Genomic DNA, 12678 nt, shown 5'->3' with positions numbered 1-12678 from the left:
GAGGTGGAATCTCCAACATTTAGGTTAGTTAAGCAATAACGTTAGAGCTAAGCTAATTGATACTGGGCTAAACAGTAACAGCAAAATTACATGCTTGTTTATGTTTGCAGGGATATGGTGAAAACTCTCAACCCAAAATACATACCACCTTCTAGGGACTACCTGGCAAACACATTGATCCCGGCATGGTACAAGAAGAATTGGAATCGAGAATCGTCAGGAATCGGAATCGAAACAAGGAATCGGAATCGTTCGAATTCAAACAATACCCAACCCTATATATTGCGGGTTTGATATAGAAAATGACTATATCGTGATATTCGAGTACAGGTTCTCACGCAGTTGCTTTTAGCTGCGGGCATTACACTACAGGCGTTTCTCACTCTTTCTTGTCTCTCCTTCTCACAGAGACTTAAAACAAGTGCATCTTCTTCCATACGTCACGCGTGCAACGTTACAAGCTCCCAAGTAGCAGAGAGGTAGAGACATGGTAACGTTTGCTGTGATGCTAACTGTGCGGTGCGGGTGGTAATATAAGAGAGAGAGAAGGTGCAAATCTGATAACAAATGGAAGAAAAAGTAATTCCCAAGAAAAACAGCACGGGGTGCATCGTGGTGGTTTGTCTTCAATCGGGAATATGTTGAACATTTATGCGGCAAAAGCGTTGCTGCAAAAAGTAGCAGCACTGCTAATGTAGCATCGTTTGAAAAGTCACCCGCTAGAGCATGGGTGTCAAACTCTGGCCCGCGGGTCAAATTTGGCCCACCGTGTAATTTCATTTGGCCCTTGAGGCAATAATAAAATAACATTAGAGCTGGCCCGCCGGTATTATACAGTGGCGGTGCCGCTGTATCACCGCATTCAACGCTAATTCTCATACTTGCCAACTCTCCCGGTTTTTCCAGGAGAATCCCGAATTTCAGTGCCTCCCCTGAAAATCTCCCGGGGCAACCATTCTCCCAAATTTCCACCCGGAGAACAATATTGGGGGCGTGCCTTAAAGGTACTGCTTTTAGCATCCTCTACAACCTGTCGTCACGTACGCTTTTCCTCCATACAAACAGCGTGCCGGCCCAGTCACGTAATATATGCGGCTTCTACACACACACAAGTGAATGCAAGGCATACTTGGTCAACAGCCATACAGGTCACACTGAGGGTGGCCGTATAAACAACTTTAACACTGTTACACCACACTGTGAACCCACAGCAAACAAGAATGACAAACACATTTCGGTAGAACGTTCGCACCGTAACACAACATAAACACAACAGAACAAATACCCAGAACCTTTTGCAGCACTAACAATATACACCCCCGCTACCAACAAAACTCGATTTTGTATGTCACTATAAAGTTATATAAGCCTTGCTTGTTCAATATTCAATGCAAAACTTGTTTGGTTTACTATTAAAAGGTTAAGTTGTTCAACTTTGGCCCGCGGCTTTGTTCAGTTTAGAATTTTGGCCCACTCTGAATTTGAGTTTGACACCCCTGCGCTAGAGGATGAAGAGTGCTTGATACTCCACATGCTAACGTGTACGGCCGGTGCCACACCCACAAAATGTCAAGCAACTATTTCCACATCAACACCGTATGAAAAAATTTGTCAACAGAAGGAGATAACGTCAGCAGGAACCTACCACATAGCGAAGGAGATTTCCTATTATGCAGCTCATTTTTATTTGACAGTTATTGAAATATCTTGTGTGACATCATGCACAAAAGTGCACTTTATTTGTTTTAAACTATTCAAGTGGCATTCTGTACAAAAAGTACACTTTAATTTAGTGTTGATTTGATATGTCATCTTAGTGACATCATGCACAAAAGTGCACTTATAGCTTGTTTAAGAATGTCGCTGACAATCTTGCACTTTCTGTTTTGGAAACGACATGAATGTCTGTGCCACTGCTTAATAACTGTTTAATAAAATACAGTTTTGCTAAATTGACTTAGTTGTGATTTCCCTCTCTGCATGAAAGTGTAAAAGTAGCATATATTAATGCAGTATGAACAAGAATGTTTTAATGTAGACACATAGAATCATCATACTGCTGTGATTATATGCAACGTGTGTTCATTCAAGGCTAAGGTAAAACATCAAGATATATATTGTCTATCGTAACATGGCCTAAAAATATCGAGATATTAATTAAAAGGCCTTATCGCCCAGCCGAAGCTCCAAGCCACAGTTCCTACTTGCAAACTCTGGAAAAATCAAAGAATCTTAAACAACATGCAGAATCTGACTTTGTACAAAATTAGCAGTTCGCAAAAACACATACTAAAAGATCATATTCCATTGCATTGACTTAACACCAACGATTAAGGCTAAGTAAAATATATGGCCTCACAAACAAATTTACAAGCTATATTTTTTCTTTGTATTGGACTGTAAACTAGAGCTACAGTTATTGATTATTTTAGTAATCGAGCGCTTTATCGATTAACTTGTTCGATTGACTGATTGAACATAACACGCTTTACAGCCTCAATGTTTGACTATACAAGGATTTTTCTCATGACCTTTAGTCTTTCTTCTTATAAATGCACATAGGATTGAAATTGCACTTTAAATTAAACTACAGCACTGAATATTATATTGAAAAAGTACAAACAAATAAATGGTCTAAAACCAGTTAACAGATAGTGAAAAAAGAACAAAACTAAACAAAAATACTCTCTGATAAAGCATGATAATTTGAGTGACAACGTCCTCACATGCCCTGAAGCGTTTGGATAAAATATTTGGAATTAAATCAAACATAAACAACGGCTTTAGCTGTCAGAATAGATTATTACTCTGTTTCTGATTGTTTGCTGCTATTAAATTTGCAGGGAGCTTTTTTTGTAATATGCTGTACAAAGTTGTACCTGTTCAGCACTTGGCTACGAAGACTTATTGCTCATCTTCTTTGTGTTCGGGCTCAAAAAAAATCATTTTTTTGGCTCTCACAAAGTCTGCTTGATTTGCATTGTTGTTGATGGGGAAGGAATCTGTGTTTGCTACTTCTACGTCAGAGTTCACGTCACTGGCTTGCTCATTATCGGCCAAAATGGCTTGGGAATTTCTGGGAGATTGATACTATTTCGATTATATCGATTTATCTCCCTGTGACTGCGTGGGTTCCCTCCGGGTACTCCGGCCTCCTCCCACCTCCAAAGACATGCACCTGGGGATAGGTTGATTGGCAACACTAAATGGGCCCTAGTGTGTGAATGTGAGTGTGAATGTTGTCTGTCTATCTGTGTTGGCCCTGCGATGAGGTGGCGACTTGTCCAGGGTGAGCTCCGCCTTCTGCCCGAATGCAACTGAGATAGGCTCCAGCACCTTTCGCCACCTCGAAAGGGACGAGCGGTAGAAAATGGATGGATGGATGCAATTATGAAATGTCAGCTCTGTTTGACAGTGCAATCATTTTACCACAATGTCTGTCTTCAATTTTGGAATGATCGAACAACCTCTCGCTCATCTTCTTTGGGCTCTTTGCTCTCTTTCCACTTTGACATTTTTATATATTTTTTTAGCTATCTCTCTCAGCACTCCGCTGTTCCCGACGCAAGCATGCAAACGCACGCGCCAACACGCACGTGCGCTCACACAGATTTCCCTCTGCAAACTTGGTAAACATCAGTCTAACACACTTCTTGCAGCCAGTCAAAAGTCAAGCCTTGAACATAAAAGCACGGCAGTAAAACACGGTTCGTTGCACACACCATTGGGGTTGGATAAAAATCCCTTATTTCTCCGGAAACATGTCACGTATTTTGAAATGCAAACCTCGGCAGATATGCTTCTTATCATAGTACAATGCAGCATTTGAGACAAACTCAAAATGAGAGCCAAAGCAGTAAGAAAGGGGCGCAGTAGGAACGATTATAATGAGCTGAAAACACACAGTACTGTACCAATAACTTCACTTAGTGAAATAAACTTTTTTGAAGCACACTTTCTCTGTGGTCTTACACTGACAGATCATATGATGAGATCTTTTGTTTGTGAAGACTGAATGGATTTTCTATCGAGGCCCACATGAGATGTGAAAATTGTCATCAAATTAGTACGGCAAAGACTTGGACTCACCCAACCCATGGCATCAAGAGCTGTGTAATGTGGCAGCTCAGGTGAACTGAACTTGAAGGCTCTTTCTTTCTTCTTCCTCCTCTCGCCATCATCTTCTTTCTGGGAGCTGACGTCACAAACACTACATTAACATGAGAATTTCCTAAGGATCACTACATGCTCGGTGAAATTTGTTTTACACCGAGCTGTGACACCGACCTGGAGGGGCGGAATATTCAGAATAATAGTGCATTTACAGTGTTTCACATACATTCAGCATGCATGTACACAGAAGCAGAGAGAATTAGCAACCAATATTAATTTCCAAAGGTTATGGTGGCCGTACACGTACACACACATGTACACGTACACGCGCACGCGCACACGCACACACACACACACACACACACACACACACACACACACACACACACACACACACACACACACACACACACACACACACACCCTCTGCTGTATCATCCATGTATCCATTTTGGTATAAAGTCAACTTGTCGTGTTTGGAGGAAGAAGAATTCTGAGTTGCATCCGAAGAACACCATACCTACTGTGAAGCATGGGGGTGGAAACATAATGCTTTGGGGCTGTTTTTCTAGTAAGGGGACAGGACGATTGATCCGTGTTAAGGAAAGAATGAATGGGGCCATGTATCGTGAGATTTTGGGCCAAAACCTCCTTCCATCAGTGAGAGCTTTGAATGGTTGACAAAATACTTATTTTCCACCATAATTTACAAATAAATTCTTTAAAATTCCTACAGTGTGAATTCCTGGATTTTTTTTTCACATTCTGTCTCTCACAGTTGAAGTGTACCTATGATGAAAATTACAGACCTCTGTCATCATTTTAAGTGGGAGAACTTGCACAATCGGAGGCTGACTAAATACTTTTTTGCCCCACAGTATACATACAAACGCATGTACGCACGCACGAACACACACTGTACATACAAACGCACGCACGCACGTGGTTATGAGCTTTGTACGTCACAACAGCAGTGTTGAGGTCAACAAGATTGTGCAGTTTTTAATTTAATCAACAGAGCATTGGTATGGTCATGATAATCCGCATAATTTAAAATTCTAATAGCTTTCTTTTGAAGTAAGAACATAGTGAAGTGAAGTGAATTATATTTATATAGCGCTTTTTCTCTAGTGACTCAAAGCGCTTTACATAGTGAAACCCAATATCTAAGTTAGATTTAAACCAGTGTGGGCGGCACTGGGAGCAGGTGGGTAAAGCGTCTTGCCCAAGGACACAACGGCAGTGACTAGAATGCTATTGGTACAAAGGTTTAAAGGAGAACATTATCACCAAACCTATGCAAGCGTCAATATATACCTTGATGTTGCAGAAAAAAGACCATGTGTTTTTTCAACCGATTTCCAAACTCTAAACAAGTGAATTTTGGCAAATTAAACGCCTTTCTGTTTATCGGTCTTTTAGTGATGACGTCAGAACGTGACGTCACCGAGGTAACACACCCGCCATATTCATTTTCACATTACAAACACCGGGTCTCAGCTCTGTTATTTTCCGTTTTTTCGACTATTTTTTGGAACCTTGGAGACATCATGCCTCGTCGGTGTGTTGTCGGAGGGTGTAACAACACTAACAGGGAGGGATTCAAGTTGCACCACTGGCAAGAAATCTGCCACCAGACCCCCATTGAATGTACCAAAGTGTCTTCACATTTGACCGGCGATGCTAAGACAGACATGGCACAGAGATGTTAGGATAACCGGCAGATGCATTTGCAACGATTAAGTCAACGAAATCACAAAGGTGAGTTTTGTTGATGTTGTTGACTTATGTGCTAATCAGACATATTTGGTCACGGCATGACTGCCAGCTAATCGATGCTAACATGCTACGCTAATCGATGCTAACATGCTATTTACGCTAGCTGTATGTACATTTGAAAGTAGATACCCAGATTTAATGCAAAACAAACACTTACCAATCGACGGATTTAAGTTGCTCCAGTGTCACAAGATGCGGAAGTCCTGATCGTTTGGTCCGCACATTTTACCGGCGATGCTAATAAGGCAGCCATGCTATGGGTCACTTCATTAGGTACACCCACGCTATGGCCGAATAGCGTCAATAGCGATTCGCTCAATAGCTTCCATTTCTTCTTCAATTTCGTTTCCGCTATCTGCCTCCATACTCCAACCATCTGTTTCAATACATGCGTAATCTGTTGAATTGCTTAAGCCGCTGAAATCCGAGTCTGAATCCGAGCTAATATCGCTATATCTTGCTGTGGTAACCGCCATGTTGTTTGTATTGGCAGCCCTGTATGACGTCACAGGGAAATGGATAGTGGTTTCGAAGATAGCGAAAATAAGGCACTTTAAAGCTTTATTTAGGGATATTCCGGGAGGTGTAAAATTTAGAAAAAAACTTCAAAAAATACAACAAGCCACTGGGAACTGATTTTTATTGTTTTTAACCCTTTTGAAATTGTGATAATGTTCCCCTTTAACTAACACGTGTACAACGATATTTCACATGTTTTTTACTGTGTATATAATTGAACAGTGTTTATGTTGTGTACAAGGTGTATTTATAATATGTTGTGCAAAGGAAATTTCATATAATTTTTGGAAGCTCATCTTGTGTTTGACATTGTTTATAGGGTTAGGCGCAATAAGTGTTCAACTTCAGCCTTCAATCAATCAATCAATCAATCAATCTGTTGAAATCTCATCTGTGAAACGTTTGTACAAGTTTAAAAAGATCACATTGCTAGTTTTTGTTAACATGTTAATAAGCCCGTTGTGTTTGCATTAAGTTAGCAGCGTAAGACCCAACCTTTATCCTGTATGGCAGCATTATTTTGTTTTAGATTATACCAAACTGTATTGTTGGTTTAACATGTAGATGCACTTCATGTGTACATTGATGTACTTTCCTTTGTGTGCTTAGTTTTACAGTATCTTAATTGTGGAGACTATCAATAAACAACCACAAGTTGAATGTTTTTCATCTCAAATTTTGATGACTGGCAAACTAAATTCCTTCATTCAGGGGGGCAGAATAATATATGTAAATAAATCAGTGATGTACAAAGTGCAACCTATGTTAGATTGTAGTCACAAAAAAAGCAGCAAAAATTAAAAAATAGCAAAATTGATCAAATGGAACAAGAGAAAGCTATGTTGATATTATTAAAAAAAGATTTGTCTTTAAATATATGCATACTTTTTGTTTATTCTTTATAAAAGACATTATATGATGATGTCCCACCACACCCTTTACACATCTCCATCGCCACAAACAGAATGCCAATCAATGCAAAACACTGATATGATAAACATTTAACATTATTTAAAACTGAGCGTTATTATATTCAAAAAGACAGACTTTTGGCATGGTGCAGATTTAAACGCAACCTGCTGCTGATTTGGCCCAAGAGCAAAAGACAAACCATCATGATCGTCTCATTGGGCTGATGTGCTTTCTGCAAGATAACCGAAGTGTGACGTTACCTGCTGTCTGAGGAGTTAAGAGATGTGGAGAGCACGGTGGAGGTGTTGATGACCTCATCTTCGAATTGGTGGTTCTGAGGCAGACGTAGTGGCGGGCTGGTGTGGTACCGATGCAGCACTGCGAGGGCGAAATCAATTAGAAAATATACTCACAATTTCACTTACTGAATAGTCTTCTTGCTAAGCGACATGCAGTTTTTTTTATTTATTCCAATACAATTACGGCTGCCTTCAGAGGGCCGATTGTAACTGCAAAACATGTATAATACTAACATATACATTGACCAGAGCTATTCAACTGGTGGCACATTAACTACGGTATCAGCTCTCTGAGTTCAGTTCAAAACTTGAGACCTACATTTTTGCAGCACATTCCTGACGTATACTCCGATCTACCCCGGTGTTGAGCACTGTAAAATGGATAAACCACAGAAAACTCGATAAATATATATATATATATAAATCGAACACATTTCCAGTGAGAGTTGGACTCCGCCAAGGCTGTCCTTTGTCACCGATTCTGTTCATAACTTTTATGGACAGAATTTCTAGGCGCAGTCAAGGCGTTGAGGGGTTCCGGTTTGGTGACCGCAGGATTAGGTCTCTGCTTTTTGCAGATGATGTGGTCCTGATGGCTTCATCTGACCGGGATCTTCAGCTCTTACTGGATCGGTTTGCAGCCGAGTGTGAAGCGACCAGAATGAAAATCAGCACCTCCAAGTCCGAGTCCATGGTTCTCGCCCGGAAAAGGGTGGAATGCCATTTCCGGGTTGGGGAGGAGACACTGCCCCAAGTGGAGGAGTTCAAGTACCTAGGAGTCTTGTTCACGAGTGAGGGAAGAGTGGATCGTGAGATCGACAGGCGGATCGGTGCGGCGTCTTCAGTAATGCAGACGTTGTACCGATCCGTTGTGGTGAAGAAGGAGCTGAGCCGGAAGGCAAAGCTCTCAATTTACCGGTCGATCTACGTTCCCATCCTCACCTATGGTCATGAGCTTTGGGTTATGACCGAAAGGATAAGATCACGGGTACAAGCGGCCGAAATGAGTTTCCTCCGCCGTGTGGCTGGGCTCTCCCTTAGAGATAGGGTAAGAAGCTCTGCCATCCGGGAGGAACTACAAGTAAAGCTGCTGCTCTTTCACATGGAGAGGAGCCAGATGAGGTGGTTCGGGCATCTGGTCAGGATGCCACCCGAACGCCTCCCTAGGGAGGTGTTTAGGGCACGTCCAACCGGTAGGAGGCCACGGGGATGACCCAGGACACGTTGGGAAGACTATGTCTCCCAGCTGGCCTGGGAACGCCTCGGGATCCCCCGGGAAGAGCTGGACGATGTGGCTGGGGAAAGGGAAGTCTGGGTTTCCCTGCTTAGGTTGTTGCCCCCGTGACCCGACCTCGGATAAGCCGAAGAAGATGGATGGATGGATGGATATATATATATATACATACATACATGCATACATACGTATACACACATACATATATATATATATATATATATATATATATATATATATATATATATATATATATATATATATATATATATATATATATATATATATACACACACACACACAGTTGTGATCAAAATTATTCAACCCCCACACAATGTTGGTGTTTTAGCAAGTAGGACATTTATTACATATTTTGTTTATAGTCATATCAAATAAAGATGCATTAAATAGACAAATGCAATTTGAATTACAATATATTTTGTAACATACCAACAGTGTCATTTCTCTTAATATCTCATTGACAAAATTATTCAACCCCTTGAAGATCATAACTCTTAAAAACAGAATTTGAATAAAGTCTTTTCAATCAGGTGTTGAAAATACCTGTAGATGTGATTAGAACCATAACGAGCAACAATTAACTGTGACGCTCAGCTTTTTGTAGATGGTCAATGGTGTATTTGCAACGTGGTAAAGTCCACGGAGTGGTCAAAGAAGTCAAGAGAGGAGGTAATTTCTCTTCATAAGAAAGGATATGGATAAAAGAAAATAGCAAAGACATTACACATTCCAAGAGACACAGTTGGGAGCATAATTCGCAAGTTTAAAGCTAAAGGCACAGTGGAAACACTACCTGGGCGTGGTAGAAAGAGGATGCTGTGTGCAACAGCTGTCCGGTATTTGAAGCGTACAGTGGGGAAAAACCCCAGTGTAACAGCTGAGGAACTACAACAGGAAATTGCTAAATGCTCACCTTGAGCCTACAAATACAACATTTTCAAACAAAATCAACAATTGTGGTCATTAATGTCACACAAACACAAATAATTAAGTGGAGTTTGATCAGAGATTATGTACTGTATTGTACATAATATGTACTGTATTGTACATATGTGCAGCATTGTACATAATATGTACTGTATAGTATATGTATTGTATTGTACATTATATATACTGTATTGTGCATCATATGTCCTGTATTGTACATAATATGTAGCGTACATGATATAAAGCAGGGATCACCAATGCGGTGCCTGCGGGCACCAGGTCGCCCGTAAGGACCAGATGAGTTGTCCGCTGGCCTGTTCTAAAAATAGCTCAGATAGAATAGAATACAATGGAATAGAATATAAAGTACTTTATTGATCCATGTGGGAAATTCAGAACCACAGTTTGCTCACAATAGACAATAATAATAATAAATAATATATAACATATATTATATATATACCTAATATATAATATATGAATAGTATAAATATATTTTACATATATTCTACATTTAAGTGCAGTCAAGGAACATATGCATTATACAGTCTGATGGCTGTCAGTATGAAGGACTTCCTGTGTCGTTCCGTGTTGCATTTAGGGAGTCTGAGCCTTCCACTGAACGTGCTCATTACCTCCGCAAGGTCCGAGTGTAGTGGGTGGGAGGTGTTGGCCATAATGGCTAGGAGTTGTGCTAGACTTCTTCTCTCTGACACCACCGCCAAAGAGTCCAGCTCCACTCCCATTACATTACTGGCCTTCTCTACCAACTTGTCCAAAATAGCAGCACTTACCAGTGAGCTGCCTCTATTTTTTAAATTGTATTTATTTACTAGCAAGCTGGTCTCGCATTGCTCGACATTTTTAATTCTAAGAGAGACAAAACTCAAATAGAATTTGAAAATCCCCAAAAATATTTTAAAGACTTGGTGTTCACTTGTTTAAATAAATTAATTAATTTTTTTTAACTTTGCTTCTTATAACTTTCAGCAAGACAATTTTAGAGAAAAAATACAACCTAAAAATGATTTTAGCATTTTTAAACAAATATCCCTTTTTACCTTTTAAATTCCTTCCTCTTCTTTCCTGACAATTTAAATCAATATTAAAAAATGTTTTTATATTGTAAAGAATAATAAATACATTTTAATTTAATTATTCAATATTTGTGTAATATTTCTTCAAACTTGTTATGATTAAAATTCCAAAAAATTATTCTGGCAAATCTAGAAAATCTTTAAAATCAAATTTAAATCTTATTTCAAAGTCTTTTGAATTTCTTTTAAAAAATTTTGTTCTGGAAAATCTAGAAGAAATAATGATTTGTCTTTGTTAGAAATATAGCTTGGTCCAATTTGTTATATATTCTAACAAAGTGCAGATTGGATTTTAACCTATTACTAACATGTCATCAAAATTTCAAAATTAATCTTAATCAGGAAAAATTACTAATGATGTTCCATGAATTCTTTTTTGAATTTTTTTCAAAACGATTCGAAATAGTTAGTTTGTCTCTTCATTTTTCACGGTTGAATTTTGAATTTTAAAGAGTCGAAATTGAAGATAAACTATGTTTCGAAATTACATTTTAATTTTTTTGTGTTTTCTCCTCTTTTAAACCGTTCAATTAAGTGTTTTTTTCATTATTTATTCGCTACAAAAAACCTTCCGTAAAAGGAAAAAAAATATACGACAGAATGACAGGCAGAAATACCCTTTTTTTAATATATATATATATAGATTTATTTATGAAAGATAAATTAAGAAAATTGGCTATTTCTGACAATTTATTTAAGTGTGTATCAAACTGGTAGCCCTTCGCATTAATCAGTACCCAACAAGTAGCTCTTGGTTTTAAAAAGGTTGGTGACCCCCGCTTTAAAGTCATATCCACAAATGGCGAGAAATACTTTTTACTGTCAATATCGACTACTGAGTTTTATTTTTTAATGTTTTCTTCTGGTGGTGTGCCTCTGGATTTCTTTAATTTAAAAAAATGTGCCTTGGCTCAAAAAAGGTTGAAAAACACTGCCCTAGTGCAACAACAACGCCAGAAATGTGTCCCGTGAGAAACCGTCCAACTGAAACTCTCTAATAACTAAAGTTCCTTGGGTGAATAATGTAAACTCACTACACCGGTATGTTTTTAGCGCTTACATGGCGAGTTTACTGACAGATATAAGTAAGTACTTTACACTACTTTATATTAGAAATGGCAACAGCGGAGGATGAATGTCCCATAACAAGAAGATAGAGAAAAAGAAGAAGTTTATCGACTCCAAAGGCGGACGCGCACAAATTTTCAGGACTTATTCAGATCCCAAATTCACATCATCAGGTACCAGAAGGTAAGAAAAGTTGCTTTTGCATAATATTGCGAAATAAAACACCAGATAATGTCTTACCTTATACACACACCATAATAATACTCCTATGTTGAAGCACAGTACAATCCATTAAGCGGTGTGGCTTCATAGCTTACCAAAGTACTACTAAAACATTTTGATGGATTTTCGAGCGCCGGAAAACTTATACAGTTTTGGTGTTGTTTACTTGAGTCATATTGCAGTCTACACGTATCTCTTATGTGTGACTGCCATCTACTGGCCACATTTATCATTTCACCATGTACCAAATAAAATAGCTTTGAGGTCGGTAAGCACAACCAAAATTATTCCGTACACTTACGCACACTCTTGGCATTTTATTTTATTATATAGTGTATTGTACATGATATGTACTTTATTGTATATAATATGTAGTGTATTGTAGATAATAGCTGAGATAGGAACAGCGACCCCAATGGGAATAAGCGGTAGGAAATGGATGTACATAATGGGTGTGTTGTGAGCCAGTTGTCGGTGTCAGTCAGCA

The 12678-nt window shown here is 39.0% G+C and overlaps 1 protein-coding gene across 2 annotated transcripts in view; it reads right to left on the bottom strand.

Annotated features, from left to right (window-relative positions):
- Nucleotides 1-12678, bottom strand: part of dele1 (DAP3 binding cell death enhancer 1) — a 32922-nt gene that overhangs the window by 19894 nt on the left and 350 nt on the right. For both annotated transcript variants that reach the window (XR_009806730.1, XM_061899893.1), the window contains exons 2-3: nucleotides 7584-7701; nucleotides 4090-4195 (exon numbers count right to left, since the gene is read on the bottom strand). Coding sequence is in view for 1 of the 2 variants with exons in the window: in XM_061899893.1 (XP_061755877.1) it covers nucleotides 4090-4195; nucleotides 7584-7701 (224 nt within the window). In the remaining variant the exon portion in view is untranslated. The remainder of the gene's footprint in view (nucleotides 1-4089; nucleotides 4196-7583; nucleotides 7702-12678) is intronic.

Source organism: Nerophis ophidion, linkage group LG05 (assembly GCF_033978795.1).
Source record: "Nerophis ophidion isolate RoL-2023_Sa linkage group LG05, RoL_Noph_v1.0, whole genome shotgun sequence".
Taxonomy (NCBI): Eukaryota; Metazoa; Chordata; class Actinopteri; order Syngnathiformes; family Syngnathidae; genus Nerophis; species Nerophis ophidion.
Note: the sequence above shows the minus strand (reverse complement) of the source record. Positions and strands in the feature narration are given on the sequence as shown.